The sequence below is a fragment of the Diaporthe batatas genome, assembly GCF_019321695.1.
Source record: "Diaporthe batatas strain CRI 302-4 chromosome Unknown Contig00022, whole genome shotgun sequence".
Lineage (NCBI taxonomy): Eukaryota > Fungi > Ascomycota > Sordariomycetes > Diaporthales > Diaporthaceae > Diaporthe > Diaporthe batatas.
This window is the reverse complement of record NW_025408569.1, coordinates 421320-444208: the sequence shown is the minus strand read 5'-3', so window position 1 is coordinate 444208 and position 22889 is coordinate 421320. Positions and strand designations below refer to the sequence as shown.

The 22889-nt window shown below is 51.9% G+C and overlaps 5 protein-coding genes across 5 annotated transcripts; 2 read left to right on the top strand and 3 right to left on the bottom strand.

Moving 5' to 3' along the window:
- Positions 1 to 194: 194 nt before the first annotated feature.
- KVR01_012956 (uncharacterized protein) lies at positions 195 to 1537 on the bottom strand (the record flags this gene model as incomplete). Its single annotated transcript, XM_044783683.1, has 2 exons — positions 195 to 1045; positions 1159 to 1537. The coding sequence occupies 2 exons, from the start codon at positions 1535 to 1537 to the stop codon at positions 195 to 197; spliced, it is 1230 nt and encodes a 409-aa protein (XP_044638112.1).
- Positions 1538 to 4434: 2897 nt separating this feature from the next.
- On the bottom strand, positions 4435 to 6560 carry KVR01_012914 (uncharacterized protein). The gene has a single exon (XM_044781223.1). It carries the CDS (start codon positions 6220 to 6222, stop codon positions 4483 to 4485), a length of 1740 nt encoding a protein of 579 aa, XP_044638070.1. The 5' UTR covers positions 6223 to 6560; the 3' UTR covers positions 4435 to 4482.
- A 519-nt stretch (positions 6561 to 7079) lies between these two features.
- On the bottom strand, positions 7080 to 9264 carry KVR01_012954 (uncharacterized protein; the record flags this gene model as incomplete). The annotated part of the gene is made up of 4 exons (XM_044794375.1): positions 7080 to 7994; positions 8051 to 8437; positions 8505 to 8679; positions 9020 to 9264. 4 exons carry the CDS (start codon positions 9262 to 9264, stop codon positions 7080 to 7082), a joined length of 1722 nt encoding a protein of 573 aa, XP_044638110.1.
- A 4231-nt stretch (positions 9265 to 13495) lies between these two features.
- On the top strand, positions 13496 to 14241 carry KVR01_012862 (uncharacterized protein; the record flags this gene model as incomplete). Its single annotated transcript, XM_044782419.1, has 2 exons — positions 13496 to 13687; positions 13765 to 14241. 2 exons carry the CDS (start codon positions 13496 to 13498, stop codon positions 14239 to 14241), a joined length of 669 nt encoding a protein of 222 aa, XP_044638018.1.
- Positions 14242 to 19361: 5120 nt separating this feature from the next.
- On the top strand, positions 19362 to 20292 carry KVR01_012981 (uncharacterized protein). The gene has a single exon (XM_044787389.1). It carries the CDS (start codon positions 19451 to 19453, stop codon positions 20240 to 20242), a length of 792 nt encoding a protein of 263 aa, XP_044638137.1. The 5' UTR covers positions 19362 to 19450; the 3' UTR covers positions 20243 to 20292.
- The last annotated feature ends 2597 nt before the right edge of the window (positions 20293 to 22889 follow it).

The following is a 22889-nucleotide window of genomic DNA, read 5'->3' as shown; positions in this document are numbered from 1 at the left end:
CCATGTCGTTGAAGGTGGGGCGCAGGGTGTTAGCTGATTGGGCTGCTGCCACGCCCCACCAAGCCGACTAGCCCAACGCTTCCCGCCAACCCCGCAAACATACCACGAGCTAAGGTACCTAGGTACCTTGACACCTTGCGGCTCAAATCGACGTCCCTTCCAACGACCACGTCGTCATCAGCACCCCCAGGGCGTTACAAACGTGGGCGTCCGCGAGCCCAGTTCCACAAAGCGCGGACGCGGCTGGGGCGCCTCACTCGGACTCCATCTCCGTCTCCAGGCACAGCGAGCTCAACTTCCGCATCGTCGCCGTCCTCGCGGTCTGCGGGCTCTTGCGCATCGTAGAATTCATCCTCGTCCTCATGGTCTGCGGTCTCCTGCGCGTCGTAGAATTTGTCCTCTTCCTCGTTGGGAGAGCCTTCGCGGCTGTGCTGGCCCTCAGGGGGGACAGATTGATCCTCAAGCTTGTATCCTTGACACGCCGCGCGCAGCAAATTCTCGATCTCCTGCAACTTGATTCCCTCGAGCGTCTTCTCCCTCTCCGAGGCTGCGCGGTGACGTGCAGCTGAGCGGAACATATTGTAGTAGTAGGCGGTGTCAGGGATAGGTGTGGACATGTCGATGCTCTGGTTTACCTTGCTCTGTTCGGCCTCAATCTGGGCATCCTCGATCTGGCCGTCCTCGATCTGGCCGTCCTCGATCTGGCCGTCCTCAATCTGGTCCAAATCTTCCGAAGGCTTGCGTGCTTGGGCAAGCGCTGAAAGAATGGCTCTGTGAGACACGGCGTGGAGCAGGCGCAGCGCATTGGACTGTGTGCCGCTGCGGCCGTTCATTCTGACATTCTTGGACAGGTCGTCAGCTGCCGCGTGTGGCTCAACGCATTCCTGGGGGCACCAGAAGAACCGAACAGACACGTTCGTCCTCCAACCCTGTATCTCAAGAATCTTGAGCTCAATGATGTCGAGGATGTGTAGGAGCCTCTTCGTCATCATAGGACCTTGGCCACGCTTTCTCAGCGCCTTCAGTAGATTCTGGCAATCTGACCCTACGATGTGTTGGTTATCAACTTCTAAAACCCAATAGCTACTTAAGTATGCTTCCTGGTAACTGCAGCACGCCTCAGGCTGGGCAAGGGGGTTGGCAAAGGGAAGGACTTACAGAGGACAACCTCGATTTTGTCAGTAGGGCCGATGACGAACGCCTCTTCCAGCTTTGCTATCTGGTCAATGGCAATAAAGGCTCCCTCGACGAGGGCCAACCCCTCGCCAGTGACGCTGTTGTCGTCAGGGTGATCGCAGGGAATGAAGCAACCCTTCGAGGTGCGCTGGCTCTCGATGGCTCCAGGCTGCCAAACGTTGACGACAACAGCTAGTGCGGCCGCTGGTCGTCTCCTTCGAATGCGACTGCCTTCCTTGTACGCGGCATCGCAGAAAAGGTGCAGAGTCAGAACATCAGACGGCACCTTGACGCGGGCCGTGGCCGCGCGAGCTGCCACTACTGCATCGGGCTTGGGCAGAATCAAAACGTTGAGAGGCATGTTGGTGAGAATATGAAGACTACTTGTAGTAGTATGAGATTAGGTAGGATAAAGTCGTTCGACTGGAGGTGGTTCGGTGGGAGGTTGTGACGGTGGGAGGTTGTGACGGTGGGAGGTTGTGACGGTGGGAGGTTGTGACGGTGGGAGGTTGTGAGGTGGGAGGTTGTGAGGTGGGAGGTTGTGAGGTGGGAGGTTGTGAGGTGGGAGGTTGTGAGGTGGGAGGTTGTGAGGTGGGAGGTTGTGAGGTGGGAGGTTGTGAGGTGGGGGATGGTGAGGTGGGAGGTGGGAGGTGGGGGTTGGGTTGTCAGGTTTAGAAATTGAATCATTACAAGTGCAAGGTTGAGACCAAGCACGGCAAACGGAGTGAAGCTGAGAGCTTGGAAAGAAGGACAGGTCAAGCTGGTAGCTCCCTTCAGCAAACAGGCTACAGTTCACCTTGGTACGGTCGGTCCTTCGTTTTCTTGTCTTATTCTGTATTCTCATCTTCAGTTTTCTAACGTTTGTAGTCTCTCCAAACGGGTCGACACCAACCCATCATGGCGACAGGTTGCCACACTCATCGCACGATTGGAATTGCACCCGATACATTTCAAATGGACAGCGTGCCCCGTAGATGAAATAAATTGCTTAGTTGGTGCGCAGATAGCCCATACGGCTGTTCGATGGTTGTAACTTCGGCGGTGGGAGATGTGACGTAGGGCAGGTTTCAATTACTGAAAGGTGTAAGCTCCACATCCAGAAACCTGCTGCACTGATTGATCAAAGAGGACGAGGAACACATGTGGGCTGGTCACAAGATGGTCATGTCCAGGCACATACCGTTGTATCATGATGATGAATCCATTTCCAACATTCTCACCAAGTTTAAGAAGCAAGCCAAACTGAAGGCCCATTTTGAACTAAAACCAGAGGCGAAGGCAGGGAGAGGTAGATAGAGTCAAAGGTAGGGGTGGGCAGAGTTGAAGACAGAGGGGAAGGGTGTCACCACAGGTGGCAGGGAGCAATAAGAAATATAAAAAGAAAAAAAAAAAGGACTGACCGCACCCAGAGTCGAACTGGGACCTCCCAACCCCAGGAGAGGGACACACAACATTACTCAGCAGATTGTCGTGTGGTCGCGGTGTTGGCGACCGATCGGGATTGGTGTAGATCCACCTTTGTGTAAGCATGGCCATCACTGGAGTCAGACGCCCTAACCATTAGACTACACGGCCGTTGGATTTGTTGTTGAGGCTCGGTCTTAGCTCTCTTATAAAGGTGGTGAATCAGTAACGAGGGCCAGGGTTCAAGTCCTGGGACTACCATTCTTTTCATCCCTTCTTCCTTCCTCCTCCCTGCCACCTCTCCCTTGTTTGTCATATTTCAACGCTACTGTTTTCCCTGATAGCATTACAACTAACACTCACACAGATCAAGATCAACTCTGCATTAGTCGGTTGAATCAAGAGAAGCCTGCTACCTCATTCCTGATTGGCCATACTCCACTCCCTCTGGCCCAAGCTTGATGGATTGCTATTGAATCGCAGGGACAAGGTGTTACGGAAGCCACTCTGTGACGAATTCATGTAATATGGTGTCCCTGTGAGGGAATGGCCAGTTGAACAAAGTCCTAATGAAGAACTGTTGTGAAATGATGCGTTGTGGGCTAAAGTCAGCTCGAGAATCCCCACATCGGCACGTATTTTGTGGGTTACTACCTTTCCAAGATTTGTAGACTGCCTTTAACTGGTAGACCTGCTCGCACTTACCTCTGAACCACCTTGGCAACAATAAAGGAAACCCGCGTATTTAAACATATACCGATGGATCGAGGAATCAAACAAAAGAGCAGACTTGTTGCCGTGCACATTTAAAGCCCAAGTTTTGGAAATCAGTGAAAGCTCAGCGTTGAGATAAGGAACTACTTTATACCCGATTTTGGGATGAGGTTGAGGAATGGACTTTCGGGTTCCAAGGCACTTAGACGAGTGGGTCCCACGGTCCGCGAGCATGAAGACTACCTACGTGGATGGGTCAGTTGTAATGAATGTTCCTACACTGTACGCTTTGGCGATTTACCATATCATGATACTCTTTAGGTTTCAGTGACGAAAAGTAGATGGAGTAAGGCCAGGCAAGACTGCCACAACACACAATGTCTATGCGTCGAGCAGGGTCAGGCTGCCAACATTGTAGATAGATACAGAGAGAAATCCGGGCGGGGGTGCTTCCTTTGATAGGCGAACAGACCGAGTCCCATTCCCTTGTGACCGTCGCTGTGGGCTTATTGCTCCTCACACACACGGAAGAAAAGACCCACCCTGCCAGTCCCCACACTGATAATGCCATCTAGCCAAGCCACCTACCTGTATTGTATTCTCTCTGCGCTGTCATTGGAATTGTTTCTCTTTTTTCAAAAGAAAACTGCTTGGTCTTGATGGTTTGCCATTGTATGAAGTCACCACATACGCTTCATATGCTGGGGATTGGAAACAACAGCACTAACCACTACCGTCCCGTCGGTCTATGAACTTTGCAAACACTTATTTGCAGAACTAACGGTTACAAGTGGCAACAGTTCCTCCTTCGGCCAGGGAAAATTCCTTGTTTCTAATTGGCCCTCTAGTTGTATGGAATGAGGTGACGGGGGAGAGAGGGAGAGGAAGGCGTACCACGGGGTCCTTCAATCCTCATCTATTGAGGGAAGGAGATGAGGAATGTAGGATGAGACCGTAGCTACTTCTTAAGAGAGTCATTCTTCTAGTACTAGTCATCAAAGAAGAAGGTTTTATAGAGCAATTTCTTGTCGGCCAGTCTTAATCCTGCAGGTGTTTCGCCTCCTAGGCCGACCAATTACGAGCCAGAGATTGTTCGATGCAATTACGAGCCAGAGATTGTTCGATGCTGAAGGAGGAAGGTTTCCCACTTGTATAACAGTCGATTCTGTAAATAGGTGCTTCCATACCCTATAGTTTCCCGGTACGGTTGCCAAGCCACCATTGCAAAGTCCTCGCCAATTCAGCTTCGCTGGCCTCAACATCAGTGCCATCTCTGGCAACCCATGCCACTCGAAGGTCAGGTCGAATCAGCACCGCATTTACTTGCCTCCACTTCTCATCCAGGGCCGTCAGCGGCGCTGCCAGCACGGATACGCGCCCAGCGTACCTGTCTGTGTTGGCCAAGTCCTTGAACTTCTCGTACTCGTTGGCTTCAGAGCCGGACCCGCCCACCGCAGCTAGGATGAACCTTCCTTTCAGAGTAGCCTCCAGGAGGGCAGGGTCGTTATCATCCGCGATGTGCGTAAGACGGGTCCCAACGAGGCTGTCCGCCGTGCCGCGACCAGACGGCTGCTGGTACGGCTCGACCGGATCTCCGAACCCCGTCATACGCTGGGCCCATCTTTTTTGAAGAGCTGGCTCGGCCAGCGCCTCGGTTATGAACGCGGACACGGCCTTCTCATCCTCGGTGTATTCGAACAGGACCTGCATCTGCATGCGGACGTTCTGGACCACGGCCTTGGATGATGCCAGCCGCTCCGTCGTGTAGCTGTCCAGGACGCGCTCAACGACGCCCTTGTCCGGCCCGACCTCCCCCGTGACCACTGCTGCAAGCTTCCAGGCGAGGTTGGTCGCGTCGACAAGCCCAGTGTTCATCCCCAGTCCGCCGGATGGGTAGAGCTGGCGGGCAGCATCGCCCGCCAGGAACACGCGGCCGGAGCGGAAGGTACCCGCGACCTGCATCGCGTTCCCGACCACCGACGACCAGGTCATGTTGTGGAAGTTGTAGTGGCTTCCGAATTCCTTCGCCGCCCACTCGCGGACCTCGCTCTCGCTCGGGGCCTTGGGTCGCTCGCCGCCGGGGTTCACGGCCATGGGGGCGTTCCCGATGAAGCGGCGCCCAGTCGGCCCGTCCCCCGAGGCTATTATTAATGATTTGCCGTCTTTGCCTCGCACAGTGAGCATCGCCGGGGTGTTCTCGTCGCAGAACCCGTCGGCGAGCCAGCTATATCGCGTCGTCGCGGTCCCCTCGAACGGGATCCCCGCGGCCTCCCGGACGGCGCTGTGAGTGCTGTCGCACCCGATCAACCAGGATGCTTCTATCGTCTCCACCATGCCATCCGCGGTACCCTCGGGGGTGTCTGTGTTCTTGATCCTGGCCGAGACGGCCGACTCGGTCTGGCTGAGCGAGATCAGCCGCCGGCCCCAGATGACTTCTATGCCGAGTTCTTCACATCGTTGCAATAGGATGGCCTCTGTGCGGGTTTGAAGGAGGCCCATGTTGAACGGATATTTGGTGCCGATGACATCGTAGTTCAGGTGAAGTAGCTGCAAGCCGCCTCCGAAGTGCTGTGTATGCAGCGGCCTGCCGATCTTGACGAAGCGCTCGGCGATCCCCAAGATGCGAAAGATCTCGAGAGTGCTTGCGCTCATGCTGATAGCTTTGGACCATTTTCTTGATGGATCATGGGCCGGCTTTTGGTCGACAACGAGGATGTCCTGAGGTGGGACACCACTCCGGTGGAGACTAAGGGCCATTGTCAGGCCGACGGGGCCGGCGCCGACGATTAGTATCGTTCGTGATGGCATGTTCTGGTATTCTGAGGATGATGCTGCACGGTGACCGATGTATTGTTGGATTTTTGGGACCTGGTGAGAACATGAGTCAATTGGGTCGAGATGTAATGGCGTATATGAGGACCTTTCCATTTCACCCTACCCCTCCCTTCACGAAACCGCCAGTCGAACGCAATCGTGATCGTGTCAGACCTAGTTAAGTGTATCCGCTGGAACGCAATTGTGATAGTGCAAGACCTAGTGAAGTAAGTGTATCCGCCTTGGGGCACTCGGCGGAGATATAATCCCCGAGCGGAGCCATGGTGTGGAGCCATCGAGAACTTTCAAATGTTGGCTGCTGTCATCCGCGGCGATGAAAACAACAGGGCAGCCAATGCCGCCGTTCTCTCATGGTTTACCTTTTGGAGGAAGCGTGAAAACAATTTATCCGGAAGTCAAGAATAGCAACTAGTGCAGAAAACGCGTTTTCATTGAACTGTGAGTCTGTGACTGGTCGTTTTGAGTTTTCCGGTCCAAAGTTCAAAGACCCTAGACCCCTGTGCTCCAGAGCGTAATTTCCGGCAACCCAAGCACTGGAGCCCAGGCGGCCCGTCAAGGCTTGACGGTCAAGCCAAGCAGACGATCATTTCCACTACCATGACGCGCATTGCGGATCCTCGGATCAGTTGCATGCACACTACCGCCAAGTCCGAGGTTCAATGTGCAGCGCCGCCGTGTCATCCCGCAGTGGCTGGACGGCAGTGCTTACAAGGTTGGGTTGCATTTGCGCTTTCACGGACTGGTGTCGTGATGGAATAATTGGTTCAATGCATATGTACCTAGGTCGTTATTGTAGACTCCAGAAAGTATAGGCCTGGACTGCCGCAAGTCGATCGCAGAATAAAAGGACGACGGATTGAAAAAATTGAAAGAGCATATAAGATAGTGGACGAATGAAGGAGAGAGACAAAAAGAACAGACAAATTCCGGCCAGAATCCTGTGCAGATCATCAAGCTTGGAACCGTATACGGCGAGCGATGGGCCTTGTCTCTCCGTCCACCTCCCGTTTGGCCGCGCTGGGGGCAGAAGCTGCCTGTCCCTTCCAGTAATTGTCCAGAGCATCATTGACATCCTGGACATGGCTGTACGGATCCTCCTCGGCCAGCTCCTTCACCGCTGCCTCGATGGCTTCATCGCTGAACAAGCCTGTTCTCGCTTGGAAGTCCCCGGCACCGAAGGGTTTGGCCCTGAACTTGGGCTCCATGGGGTCCAGGAACAGTGTCGTGTCGTTGTAGCCCCAATTGGTCAGAGCAGTGACGTTGAAGGCGGCCATCATGTCATGGTCTTCATGGATGAGATTGTGACAATGGAACATGTAGAGTCCATCCCACGGCGCATAATGGGCTTCCACGATCACCGTCTCTCCCGTGCCGAGCCACACCACATCTTTGAGACCGGCTGCCTCGTACGGCATCACAGCTCGGTTACCATCCGTCCTTGCGAGTACTCGGAAGTCAACTAGATGAACATGGATAGGGTGGGACCAGCCACCGCTGGAGTTTTCGAGCTCCCAGATCTCAGTGGTGCCCCTGGGCACCTTGGCCAGGACCCGGTGGTCGACGTCGGCAAACACAACATTGTTGATCTGCCACTCGCCGTTTGATCGGTGGAAACGGAAGTGGTGGTCGATGACATTTGGGGTAGTGGAGGTGGGGAAGGGAACAGATCGCAATGTGTCCGGCACAGACGAGGTGTCCGTAACCGGTGTGGACGATACCATGAAGCGCATGACCTTATCTGTGTTGAGGTAGTCGTCATCTACTCCTACTCCTCCCGCCTTCGGGAGGTTTCGGAGCTCGACGGCCTGGCCAGCATAGGCCGAGAAATCAAAGACGATCTCATAACGCTCAGCCATTGAGATGTACTGATGCAAGGTCAGTCCTGCATACTTCAATGGGTAAATCAAGCGCTTAGACTCACCATGTCGGAGACTTGAACTGGACTTCCGAGCAGACCCGCGTCACTCGCAATCACCTTGAAGGGCAACTTTCCATTTACGTTGGAGCTCAAGGCAAAGTAAAGCGCGAATGACCGAGAGACAGCTGCGTTTAGGAAGCGAAAACGGTACTTCCTCGGCTCGACGTTGAGGAATGGCCACGGTTGCCCATTCACGTGGATTATGTCACCCCAGAGGCTGTCTGTCTCGCCATCTGTTGTTTTTAATGTCCCGTCGTCATTGTACTGTTTGGCCGACAAGATAAGAGGAATATCGTATTTCCCGTATCCCGAAGGGAGATTGAGTGCGTCATCCGCTGGGTCGGTTAGGATGTAGGCACCAGCCTGGCCAAAATAAGCGTTCTTCGCCGTCTGGTAAAACACTTCATTAGCAAGGATACTGATTTTGAGTCGAATTTGCAGTGGAGGACTGGCTAACCTCATGAACTGCATGATCGTGGTACCAGAGAAGTCTGGCACTTTGTTGGTTGGGGTAGTAGTAATCCTTGAACTCGCCAGGTTGTGTCACATCTTCTGCCCAGCCGTCGAATGCCGCTCGGGAGTAAGATCCGTGCAGATGGACAGAGTTTGCGATTGCCGCATTGTTGATAAATCTAACGATAGTCTCAGTCCCACGAGGTATCATGAAAGTTGGCCCTAATGGTAACGTTAGTCCTGCTATGGGTCCGAAATAAGTGTATTCGAGAACACTCTCAACCACCAAAGATAGGGATATGTGACATGTGAAAAGCAAAGCATACCAGGAGATATTCCGTCGTATCCGACTAGGTTTGCAAGACGCAGATTGGGGTACACCTGCTGAGTAAAGGGCTTGATCTCCACTTCATAGTATTGGATGTCCTTCCCCGTGACCGGATTGGTCAGGATCCTTCAAGTTCCCAAATTGTCAGTATCTGCCTTGAAGTGCAGTGAGAGGAGGGACGGGTAACTTACTTGGTCGGTTGCTTGATTGGGGGAATTGGTAAAGGCACTTTGTAGATCAAGGCATATTCGGGGCTCAGCCAGTCTTTGGCTTGTATTGAAATGACATCTCCAGGATCATCCTCAACAATACTAGCGAGCGCCGCTGCCTCCTCTGGAGGTATGTCATAAATCCATTGCGTCTCCTGAGAGACGACCAGTCCTGCCAGAAAGGACAAGCACACCGTCACCATCTGGAAAGATATGGTCGACAACATGATCGCAAGTGCTCGTGAAGCCAAACGAAAAGGTGATCATCAATTGACCGAAAATGAAGACCGCTTGGCGGATGAGACTTGTGTGATGTGGGTTGCTCTGACTGAAGACCAGAACTTTGGTCCTAAGGGGGGAAGATGAGGGGATTTATAGACATATTGAGAGACGGTCTCTTGTTTGCGCGGATTCTCATGAGAAAGGGCTCGGGGAAGAGGAGCTCACCTCTCCAGCTCGTGGTTGGGGCAAGACTCCCTCGACGAGTCCTCGCCACTGACCTCGAACGCGAGGTCAACCGGTTCCACCAACCACGAGTCACGAATAGATCTTGCACCATTATGGTCTCCTGCTCACACAAGAGACCATCGTGTATGGTAACATTGCCAGGAAGAGAGGATCATTATCTTCAGGGAAATCCTTCCACCTGGGCATGCGACTCGGAGTACTAGTAGGTAATAGTCTGTGCCACATACATATGCAGGTCGAGGTAGTAGTTCTGGTGGACATCTCGGCCATCCTAAAGATCGGCGATCAAGGTTGTGATGATTCAGGAAATATGGACCGACGGAAAGATAGTCTGGACCAACGCCACAAGCTCACACGCTGAAGTGGGACTTGAAGTCGGATCGAATGTGGAGAGCAACGCTCGACCACCACCATGTGTTCATCCCGATATCAAACCAAGCAACAGCAGTGGGTGGGGCGCCATGGTGGTTCGATAACGCAATGCCCGAAAGCAACCTTGGACCGTACATAGGCATAGTCCATGCCGACCGACTTCGGCTGGGCAAGCCCTTGACGATGGGGCCATCGGCAAGTGAATCACACCGGTCGTGCGGATGTATTGTAAGTCCCCAGACCAATCTCCTCATCATTTGTAAGAGCACAGTCATCTCGACATCACAATCAAAGAGGATATGGTGAGGAGCCAGTGTGCAGAGTCCAGAATATCTCGAATTCCTACAGGATCTAGGAACTCCCACGGGAAGATCTTGCACATGATATCTTCCCCTGGCAGCCAAGCCTTTGCCAATGTGGATCTTGAAAGTCAACAAACTATCGCCTCTTGAGTCGTTCTTACTATGTCGCTTGGCTTGATCATAGAGCCCAGCCGCACCCGTACTCCGACCTACCGCAAGGTAGCTATTACATTTCGCGCATACCAAGACCAACACTGCACAAGAGACATTGGACCCATGACCTTGCAAGGGGGCGGAAGCCATGGTAGAGAGTTACATCCGGGAGCGGCTCCGGAGCCTCCTCCCTGTAAACAACTGGCCAGAAAGACTTACCTGCCGTGGTCGAGTCCGAGCTGCTCCGGATGTTACCGTGGGGCCATTGATGGCTGGATGCCGGCTGTCCTTTCTTCCAGTCACCCACCCATTACCCACCAACTATCACCTTCGGTCGCATCTTCCACACCCTCACAAGATCATCAGAAGACCTGGAAGAGGGTGCGGTCCACTGCTCCCATAGGATGACCACCCTGGAACATGCGAGGTACTAAGTAGTGATCTGTAAGACGCAAAAAACGTGGCGCACCACCTTGAATCCTTATTTTGTCAGCAATCACTAATCCTGTAGGTGTCTGAGGTCGAATGACTCCTTTGTTCTCGGCAGTGTGCGAGATGCCTATAAACTATCTGTATCATGTAGTGCTTCCTAGGATCTCGGGCAGGAGGTTACACACATTGCGGCTCGAGTCAAATTCAAACAATCACACTGACTGCCAAGTGTTCATAGCGATTTACTGATTCAGTACAACAAGATATCTGGGGATTGGGGGTTGCAAAAAAGTGGTAGCGGTTACCCCGGCCTTAACCTTATTTCCACGACACGAGGTAGCCTTGGAAGCGATCTCTTGGCGCGCGTGCACCCGTTCCCTTGGTGGGTAGGCTACCATCGCCAAAAGTTGCCTTTCCGAACCAGCTCGCTTCCTTTATTCCCATAAGTGCCCCTTATCCCGCAACCTATATGCCGAAAAGCGAATATGGTGTACCCGACATTGGGTATCGTCACATTACAAATGCTTCACTGACGCCTGGCGCATAACAACCGTTGTAGACCAGGATGGCTACCGTGATGGAAAAATTCACCACAGCTCTCGTGATCAGAATGGAATTCTGCTGCATCTTAGTGGCATCAGCTTTCCGTAATTGCAACCCTGATCAGTTCAGAATTGACTTCCGGGAGCAATTAACAACACGCACTGACAGAGTTGATCTGCGCTAGAACGAGTCCTACTGTCGTATTTTTAGATATCGAGACTAAGTGAATGTTCCGCATCTCTCCCCATCTATTCACCGCTGATCATGTGCAGCGGCATGCTCAACCGATTAGTTCATCATAACGACATCGCCTGAGAGGGGCAAGACCGGCGTGGCGAGCCAATTTCACGGGGTGAACAGGAACATCAGCCCCACAATGGAGGGGGGAGGAAAGCTGCACAAGTCCGGACCAGGAACGAACGGGACCTAGCTTGCAAGCTGAAAATTGGTGCTTCCTTCCAGTGTCTTCGGGAAATGCCAGGATTGCTCCAGGCCGCTCGATAACCCCCACACTGGGCTTGGCCTGATCAGCCCAACTCGACAAGGGCTTCACCGGCCTGTCAGTGAACACCCAATAGCTATTACGAGCAGCCTCAGCTATGGAGCCGCTCCCGGGCATTAAGGAGCTTCTTCACCATGCCCAGTGTTCTGCGCTGGCATCCCTTGGAAATTCTACGCGAGCCAAGATTGCCAAGGCTGGAACACCATTGCTTGGCTCGCAGCGTAGTCAGTGCCTTACATACAAAATAACAAGGCCAGCATTTGGGGTAGCCTTCGCTCTCGGGAAGACCAGGATGTTCCAATGGTAAACCGCGGTGCATGCTGCGATGCAGCAGGGACGAAAGCCCTCGACGGTGGAGCAAAGAATACGCATGGCCGGGGGCCAAGCCGCACACCGGACGCGGGCAATGATCCTTAATACTGTGGTGTTTTGACTCGGTGTCTGGAGAGTCCCGGAGTGCGAATCCTGACCAGCATGTGAACGGAAATTTGCAATGGTCTCATGATCTTGGCTCAACATGTAATGCTACGGAGTAGAGGGGTGAACAACAAAAGACGACAGTGCGATGTCTTGGCTTTCGGAGAAAATGGCTCATCTAGGTTCCCAGAGGATTGGAAAGTTCGATAGTCTGGCTCGCAAGCGAAGGGTGATAGCATCGTCTCGAGATGGTGAGGAATTATGGCGCAGCGCAGCGCAATGGCACCTAGGTAGATGATTCTCTAGATATGAAAGACCTTGAGATGATAAAAGCAGCCTGGGGAGCCTCGTTGAAAATAGAAGTTGGAATCATTCACCGCACTTCTCAGCTTCATCTGCTCATACAGTCTTGCTCTTTTCCCAACCCGTGGCGAAAGGGTACTGACTCTTCTTTGAAGCTTACACTCCCTTCTACTTCACCCTGATTACTATACCTGCGCTTCTTCAAAATGTTGCCGTACCTGTCTCTGGTCATAACGGCCTTGGCCTTCCTCACCCAAATTTCACATGTGCAAGCTCAAGATGCGCCGTTATGGGTCCAAGGATCTTTTGAAGACGGCATTGCCACAGATGAGACATTCAACAGTGGCGGGTCCATCACTGTAAATGGATTTACCATGAATGTGCCCAAGAACCTCCTTGTGCAGTTTCCTGCAGCCTGGGTTCCATGGAGAGACTTCGTCGCAAGCAAGAGTGAATTCATCGGCTACGAGACACTGGTAAGTCGAGCTGGCGTACTTGAATACGCATTGTTTTACACTGGTCTGGTAACTAAGTGAAACCGCTAGGTAATCGGAAACACTGTCAACGGAGAAGCTCGGGTAGCTCAGATCCAGCTCTACGAATTCTTTGAAGGCCTCGCCAGTGGATTCATCGAGTCTATGGATTATGCAGATGGAAGCATGAAGATCCAGAACGGACCGACTGTTCGCATTGCTGACCGCAACTCGGTATTCTCGGTCGGATACACCGCCGCCCCTTTCATGAACGCAGATGATTCCAGTCCTAGCATCTCGTCCTTCTCAGGGTTTCCCATGTGCATTCCAAGGAACACTACGGATCCGCTTTGTCCATTGACTAACCGTCCATTTGCTGGGCCTGGGACCTTGTCAGTATTCCTACCCCAACAGTACCTAGGTACCTAGGTACCTTTAGACACACATACACTAACACTGCTTCCCCTTTAGCACTGCACCTGACCCACTCGCAATGGCACCCTTCCAGGTTGGGGACTTTGTAACCTTTAGTGGTTTCCGACGTGGAAGCGAAGTGGTTGCGTTCAGCATTGTTGCACAAAACGTTCAGATCAACACTCTTGGAGACATCGTCTATATCAGAATGGAATTAGGTCTCCTGGGCGTCGACAACCCAAGCGCGAATGCTGAAATTGCAGAATCAAGGGTCAGTCAAGTCTTCCATCTGTCCACTATGTCTTACCCCCTCATTGGCTCCAACGCGGATTATTGATACTTGCACAGTTCATCGGCTTCACTTCCAACAACCGAGCCACAGTCACCTTGTACGCAATGGATGTCAACCCATGCACGGGTGCTGTCACCAACCGCATCATCGCAGCTATTGGCTTGCGCGGCGGCAGGAATGCCCAGAATAAGTTTGAGTACCGCAGCGAGATTCTGTCGCGCTACACACGCGAGTTCTATGTCGTCGCAGAGATTGACGGGATAGAAAAGACCATCCTGACCAAGAACAACATCACTGCCGGCACGTACGTGCAGCCTGTGAACGTTTGGGTTCAGGGCGAGCAAGATGTCCCCGGAGTCCCCCCAGTCCCGCACGACTTTTCTCAGATGGCCTTCTTGACACAGGGCGTTGGCGCAGATGATAACGGCAATGTCTGGGGGCCGCTGCAGCCCTTCCCCCAGACTGGTGTTGTCGTCAACCCTCCCCAGTGCGCCACTGTCGCTCGAAGTGCGGCTTCCGATACCGGTACGTGAGAAAAAGATGAATGTCTGGTCCTCTTGTATGTATTTGTGGCTGATATACCGAGTCTTCCAGCCCCTGTGCAGAAGAGAGGCACCGTCGGACGTTGGTACGGTCGTGCCCGTGATGAGGCGGTCGCGGATGCTGACAATAAGGGAACTACTGACTCCGTTCTCTTCGTTGCTCCAGATCAGTTGGTAGGATCGAAGTAATGACTCCAAAGGGTGATACGAGGGTAACGCAAGATGCTTCATATATTGCGTTCTTGCCGAACTGTAACTGTTCATTCTTACATGCAACGATATGTAAATATCTTCTTCATAATTCTACAGACCTTGCGTGGGCGCGCAAGCAAGGGCACCTTCTATTCTGTGGCAAAACGAGAAGTTCTTCTCCTAGGTTAATTATTACGAGATAGGCCAAAATCTTCCCCATTCCTTCTCCTTCGTGAAAGTTTCTCGGTTCTTCCATTTCCCCGCGATGCTCATGCGTTTGGCTGTTGAGGTACCTCATATGGCATACTCATGATAGTCTGGAACTCTTCATCACCATCATAGCCCTCTTCATGACAAATCTCTCTGAGATGCGTGATCAGTTCCTGGTTGTCTCGAACAGTGTGTCTTATTTGGTCCCTTATCCGGGCCAATTGCTGGTCCTTGGCGGCCTGGCCTGCCTCTGCCGCTCCCGCTGGCTGAATTTCGTCTCGCTTGGCCTGGAACAGAGTAATCTTCAGCGACATGAGGTCTACCTTTCCTCTTGCTACCTCAACCTGTGTCTGGATGCCCATAATGCGGTCATTGAATCCGAGGTAGACCCTCAGAATTCGCAACCATTGTTGAACAAGATCGTCTATGCCTCGATTGCCTGCCAAGCCTATGATCTCCTGGACTGCGGCTGCCTCCAGAGCTTTGGACATCTCCATCATTGACCTGGCGATTGGCACACCGGGAAGAGGCGGTCCTTGCGAAGTGGTGATCGGGCGGTCAATGTACTCATTACCGAGAATTCGACGAACACTATCCACTTGGCCTAGATTTCCAGCCAAATCATTACAAGTCTGCTGCGTCTCTTTTCTGAGATTCGCGAATGCATCAGTAGCGACTTCAATATCACGCCGCAGCGGAGGGTCGATGACGCGATTGTTTGACGCAACTATGAACGTCAACCGTGCCTCCCACGGCGCGAAGATTGTCCGCCATTCAATATGGCCATCTGCTTCATGGTCGCGTCCAATTTGATCTAGTACATCGGTGATCATGTCGGTCATTGTCCCAAGGTTTTGCCGAAGATACCACATATATCTTCGATGTATTTTCCTGCGTTCTTCGGGTGTCTTCAAGATGTATTGGGATGCGATGGCTTGCGCATACTGTATCTCTACACCTATGAGTCCTGAAAAGGCGGTTCAGTGTCTTTAGTTCACTTCGAAAGATTTGACAAACACTCACGCTTCAGCTCTGTTAGATTTCTTAACATTTGACGCATGTCGTGGCTGATTCGCCCAATGATATCGACCAAGGTGTCCGGAGACGGATTGCCTTGCAAATTATAATTGAAAGAATTCCAGACCGTGTCGAAGCTTTGCGTAGATCGATCGCACAAGTCGCGTATTCCACGCAGTCTGTTGGACCATGTTCTCTTCTCATAATATAGTCTGTTGCGCAAAATGCTGGCCGATGCGGCTTCGCGGGTAAGTAGCATCAAATACCGCAATATGGCCGGGTAGTCATACTCGTACATAATTTTGATGGCATATTTAATGAACTGTAGCGCTGTTTGGCTGCGAATCACCATCGCCAGCATGGGTACAAACTCGACAACGCTCTCGCTGGACTTCGCGGCAGCTTTTAATGGTGTGTTGGAACCTCTGGAATGGACAGGTATCTTGAATCCTTGATGTCCAAATTTCACAAAGTCTGTGTCCCACCATGATTCTTGCATGAATTTGGCAACGTAACTGACGGGAAGGGGAGTAATGAGCTCATATGCCGAAGCAGGTGGGTCAAGAAGCCAAGTTCTGTAGCTACGCTGTATAAACTCAGCATATAGTCCAGCATCGACGGATTCTTTGTTCTGCATATGGATCTTTGGGTGGGCCCACGGCCAAGACCTGGTTACTATGACCGGGCGATAGGCATCAGTATACCTCCCTTCAGCTGCTTCGGGAAGATGGACTATTTCCGAGCCCCATAGCTAATTGAGTCAATGCCGGAGGCGTCAGCCATGTATACCAGTGTGAAAGCGATGAGCTTGGAAGGCCATACCTGCTGTTCAAAACATTTCCCCTCTTCAACTTGCGGAACCTCTTGAAACCTGATTGTCGAAAATGTCAGTATTGCAATTGGCCTTGGACTGTGCCTACCTGCACACTGATGTGACTCGGTTGAGTGCCCATGTGTGCATGCCCTCTAAGAGATCCAAGGGAGTCCAGATGTCGTCCCTGTGCCGCCACTTCAAGACGAATGGAGAGGCTTCCGAATATGATAGCAAACGGCAACCAGAAAACTTACACATATTCAGCGAAGAATCCGGAATTTACCTCATTCAACATATCCTTTAGAAGATTGCAAATATGCTCGTTGAAGTGGGTATTCCGAGGTGGAATCCACGGCTCATCCCTCATCACATCGATCAAAAATTCTGTCCGTCTCAATGTGAACAGTTGCGCACCTAGGCATTGAGACCATCAGTATTGATTCCTCTCGGTGTAAGTTAGGTCTGGCCGCCTTTGGCTTGTGGCAAAGCAAAAACCGTCTCCCAAGAGAAAGGTCAAATTGCAAAGCAGACTGGTGGCCTCACTTACATCGAGCTGCATGCTGTTGCGTTAGTTGGTCAGCAGGGAAGCATAGTGACCGGTCATCGAGCGCTGACTCACTGCAAATTCATGAAGAATCACCTTGGCCAAGATGAAGGCGACAGCCGATTTTTCGGATACCGAGAATTGTGGAGCAAGCAATGGCCAAATGTATATGGCGTTGATCTCTATTCGGATTTTGCAATCTTCCGGGTTCGGGGCGTCTTTATTCTCAAAAATTGGTCGAGTGAATGCTTGTGCTGTTCCGTTGAAATATACAATGGAAAACCTCAATACTGTTTATAGGATCTGTTAGCTAGAACCGATTCAGTGACAAAAGGTAGGGTTTGCCAACATATTCTCAGCATTTCGAGTGCAGCCGCCTCTGAGTCAAACCCGGCATCCATCAGCCGCCTTGCGGAAGGATACATCTGACTTGCATCCACGTCGTACCATACCGAGGTATATGGTCTGTATTCCGGTCTTGCCTTTTCCTCATCAGTCCGGCCATCCTTTTCCTCGGGGACTGGACGCAGGTGGTATAAGCTCAGCATGGCCTTCCAGAACGGATGTTCGCTCTCCAGCACCCTGCTGACAAGTCGAAGGGTGGGCTGCAATGCAGTCCATAATTCTTCATTTTCCTGGTACATCGTATTAGTCGTGTTGACAATAAAATCAAATGCCTCCAGCTGCGTACTTCAGCGGCCCAACTCTTCCTTTCGCCCCTCAAGTTGTACCAGAAGTCGTCACTAATTTCTGGGTGGAAATTCTCTAGCTTGGACCATCGTTCCCTTCTCAAGAGACTGATTTGAGTGAGTATAACTATTCATCGGCAGGTAAATTATCAAGAGTGCTAACTGGTGTAGATTCCCCCCCAAGTCTGGTTTCCGCATTACTTCACGTTGAGCTGGGTCCAAGGCTCCCAAGTCGGATAGCTACTTAAGTACGCAGTGTTAGTAACGCAAGTTCTAGATACCAAATCTACATTTGATCTGACCTCTTGGGTTGTGAATGACTGAAAGATCGTGGCTTGGAAACTTTGCTCAACCCCCCACTGTATATTGTTGCCACCGGAGGGGGGCACTGGAGTTAACAATGATCGTGCCTCGAAACGCTCATTCAATCTTCGATCGGGGAATATCCCAAACCGCCTACAATAAAGTTTCAATTAAGTATCCATGTATTCTCGAGAGCCTGCTACTTACCGTGCATATTCACTAGCTGCAGGGTCGGCTCGCAGCAGTGCCGGCCTCATTAAATCCCACCACCCTCCCTGTCTCGGTCTTTGCCTTAATCCTACCTTTTCATCCCATTGAGCCTGTACTTTATCGTCATATCCCGGACGGGTGAAGTCAGGTATATAGTATTCGAAATCGGACTCGTCCAGTTTCACCCAGGTGTTCCGCACCAGTGCTGGATCTGGTTCAAACTTCGCCTCTTTGTCGTAAATGTCAGGGGGTTCGAAGGGCTCAATTCCAGGAATACTAGTTCTGTCTTCGTCCTCGGATCGATACCCGTCATTTCCCGTGCCCCAACTTGAAGCGGGCGGCCCTGCCATGACTCTCTCAGCCTTTGATGGTATATAACAACTATTTGGTCCTCGTCGGAGATCTTAGTGCATATCTAGGTAGCCGCTCACATGGAATAATCAGCGTAGAAAAGTCTGAGTTAATGATGCTACGCTCCACATCCGCGTCATGAGGACAATTCCAAAACTCAATCTCGCTGCTTTGTCTTTCAAAGGCTCTCACCCAGTCTTTGTGTCAAGGGTGCAACTAGTATGGTGGGCTTTTATCAGTGGGGAATGTTACCCTGCTGGCCGTTTCCGGTGCAGTCAACGCGACATGGTAATAATGATAGCTTTGAACAACTTCCCCGCGCGGCACAATTGGCCACGCTGGGATTATTGCCTACGACTTCTTGAGCGACACATTTATTGGGTTGAGTGAGGCAAAGGATCTCATTCCATCGGACGAACACCACGTCGGGAATATGCCAAAATGGTGCTCCTCACGAACTGATAACACGTCGCACTGTTGTCGATCACTTGTTGGGTGCCCAGGAGAGCTTCTTTTGACAAGCTACCAGTGGACTCGCTTATATTATTCCGTACACATCCGGAGCCATAAACAGTCCTTCGACAAAACATAGCTCAGCAATGATGGCTGTTTATTACGGGTTCCCCTTACAAATGCAATCAAGGAAGCTTGGATAAGCACAATAAGCATACAGCTCTGAACCATCATATCAGTGGACGTCGATTTAATTGCCGGCTGACGATTGTGCGTCGTCAGCTTACGCACCCCTCTCCTTGTTCAGTCCAAAACCTGGAACTCCCCGTCTACTCAAAAGCATCCATGGCACTACAACTCATCATTTCTTGATCCAAGCAAAACTACTTCTACGAATTTACCTCAGTCGGATATTTCATGGATAGGCTCGACAGCTCGCAATATGACGCTCTCGTGTCGGAGTACGAGAGCTCCCTCGATCTGCCCTCCCGCCGCTGCACCGCGGTGAATTTCTTCGCGAACCTGGGGGATGTCAAAGGCCTCAGGATACTCGACTTGTCAACTGGGACTGGTGTTGTTGCTCGCATGGTGGCCAAACTTGGCGCAAGCAAAGTCGTTGGCGTGGACATCAACAAAGGGATGCTGGGGAAAGCCAAGGAGATCATCGCGGCCGACGCATCCGTCCCGAAAGATGTCATTGAGCTCGAGCTGGGGGACGTCTTCGCCCCGCTCAGCCTGACAAGCGCTGATCCTGGCTCTTTCGATGTCGTCGCAGGGATCTGGAGTCTCAACTACGCTGGCAATCAAGCCATGATGTGCCACGCGTTCAACAACATCGCCAAGTATCTGAAGCACGGTGGAAGATTTGTTAGCATCATACCCAGCAAGGCGTCTCATGGTAGCCGTGATTCGTGGCCTGGGCTTGATGAGCACAATGGGTGGTACGGCGTTGGGAAGAAGATCATCGAAGAAGTACAGGATGGTTACCGGGTCCGGACAATCTTCCTGACGAACCCGCCTCTCGAATTCGACAATTTCGACCTTGATCACAGGGTCTATTTCAAGGCCGCGGAAGGCGCTGGCCTGAAGAATGTGAAGACAGATGCCAAGGAGAAGATTGCTCCTCCATCCAAGGATGGCGAGGACCAGGCGTACTGGGATAAATATCTGGAACGACCGCTGTTCGATGTAATCACCGCCAACAAGTAATTGTAAAGCGGTATAGCAATATTCACAGAATGCAAAGTTGTTGACTTAGATGCATTTTATGCTGCCACTGCTTCTTTGGAGACTCTGGTTGACAGATTTTAAAATGTACATAGATAACAATGATCATTGATATGGGTGAATCGCTGTATGACACACGTAGTGGGCTCTATGTCCTTTCCGCGTGTGGCTTAGTGACATTGGAAGGAAAAGGAGAATAAGTGAGAAACCGAACAAGGTACGAGCAATTTAATTGTCGAGGTGAGTTCGACACGAGATCCGAGGAAGGGCATGACAGAAAGACAATCTACCTAGGTACGTAGCGACACTTCCCGCCGAGTTGAAAGGTTCTCCGTAACTATTACCTCAAGTGCTTGTGGACAACGCCGCTGTTTTGCGAGGAAAACAATCATTTTGTCAGTGCAGAACCGATGCAAGCTCCTGCTTTCATCTGCCGTTCACCTCCACTTGACTTGACTCGCCATCGAGCAGTCTGTATGAGCTGGCGCCAGACCGACGGTGGCCGCTCGAGGAGTGGTGTGCCGCTAGGTATGCATGCTACCTATCTAGGCCCAATGAGGGGTTCCCGGTTGTTGTTGGTCTGGTTGCACACCACCAGGTCTCTAATATATTTCTGCTTTTTCTCGACCGAAGACAATAGAGACTAGACCTCATCTGTCACGTCCAGAGAACAACGGCCTGAAGTATCCATTCGGGGCGTGTCTCGGCTGCCTGCACTTGCGCCTTATTGTAGCCGGGCGAGTATCGTCACACGCAATACGAGTGACGGCCCGAGTCCGGTCTGTTCTCGGGACCCCGCGCCAATCGATCTGCTACAACGTCGTCCGACCGAGCTCCCCAGGCATAAAGCGAGGTATGTATCCGCTTCTGGACTCGATATTAAGTGGCGGGCCGGATTCGAGCAAATGCAGCCTTCCTTGAGCTCCGAAGTAGATGCACTCTCATTGCCAGTAATTCGGGATCGTCGCTTCCCACATCCCAAACGAACTGTAGGTTTCTCTGTCTGCTCTTGCTTGCCCAGACCGAGCGTTCCGGCCGGGCGATAATCAGCCCGGCCACCATTTGACCACTTGGCACTGAAGCAAGCAAGGACCTTCATAGAGTTGAAATGCACGCGCATCGCTTGTGTCTGTCACTCATTTCCTAAACCGTTCAAAGTCTGAATATGTAACTCGTGTACATAGTTTGATTTGATCTACGAGCTGCTGGACATGGATTAGCTCGATGCACATGTTAGATCATGATTGCAGCTTTGCCGGAAATGTCTAGGGTGAATGTGTTGGTGCTGGTCCAGACTGCGAGCTGGCGGTACCAAGTGCCCAATCAAACAGGGCTTCTGCTGGCCCAGATGGCTTTCTCTAGCCAAGGGCTTCCACAGTAGTCACAATGATGACAAGACGTCGTACTAAAGCTTTTGGCACCGTCGATGGGAGGTGCCGAGAGCGGTCTTAGTGTGACGGCCAGCGGGCCGATGTTGGTGCGCACGCCTCCGGCTTCTCCTCGAGCTGCTCGCGATGCATTTGACGTCTTCTCTGCAGAGCCGCCATTTCTTGCTTAACCAGACGGTATTGAACGCCTGTCCTCGTCTCGGCCAGGCTGGAAAGGTTGCTGAGAGTTGCGGCCACGAACGGACGAGCGGCCTATCTTATACGAGCTGAGTGCAGCGCACCATGACAATAGCAAGGTCACCTGAGGCGACGACCACCGGTAATGCAACTCAAGTGCTGCTATCAGTCAAGCGTCGCTCCCAGGTATGTAGCTCCTACTTGTGCTCCGGCGGGGACAAGTTATCATTTCACGCACTTCCGCAGATCAAGCACTTGAGGAGGCATCTACGATCCATTGAACTAGACTCGGGATTAACAGAAACAGGTCTTGAGAGCCGCCCAACTGTGACATATCCTATGGAATGTTCATATAAATGCGACATCAAGACGGCACCAAACACAAGATCTGAGACCATCAACGGCCGAGACTCTGAACTCATTTGATCGCCCAAATACTTTGTACCCTTTTAACCACCTCTTGGCGACTTCTTCCCTCGGTCTCGTACTCTACAATCTCATTCGAAGGGCAGTGCTTGGGGCAGGGCCTGACGGTAAGTCATATGGGGACTGAATAGTCCATGATTCCCACTACACCTCCAGAGCTGCCCATTGAGATGCGAGTGCATGTAACATCCCCTCCATCGCGCGACGCCTTCGCTTTGCCATGCTGCCAAGTCACCGTGGCGTCTCCTTCATCCATCTTATTTCATTTGTCTCACACGTGTCAACGAGGTTGCGAGGAGAGGAGTGTTGGTAATCGGTTGGGCAAGACAAGCAGGCCCGGCTGTTTTGGCCATTGCTTGACCGGCGAATGCCGTCTGACAAAGTCTACAGAAGCGTTGCCTGTGACGCCGTGGTCGCTTGCGTCCTTGATTTCTGATCCAACCAGTGTCGAGCACCGACCTCGGTTGTCGCACGAACAAATCACCGTCGAGACAGTGGCATATCCTGAGGGCTCCAGCTCCCTGCACCCAGTCGCCTGCCCGTTCCCGCCATCGGCTCGCAGGTTATTGGGCGTCCCGGTGGCAGACAGGCCAACTTTGTTCTGCGCACTGCGCGACACAACATATGTGTGCCGCCGC

Bases quoted from the DNA above. Each gene is read 5' to 3' on its own strand.
- KVR01_012914 (XM_044781223.1), bottom strand. From the start codon at position 6,222: ATGGAAAGGTCCTCATATACGCCATTACATCTCGACCCAATTGACTCA.
- KVR01_012981 (XM_044787389.1), top strand. From the start codon at position 19,451: ATGGATAGGCTCGACAGCTCGCAATATGACGCTCTCGTGTCGGAGTAC.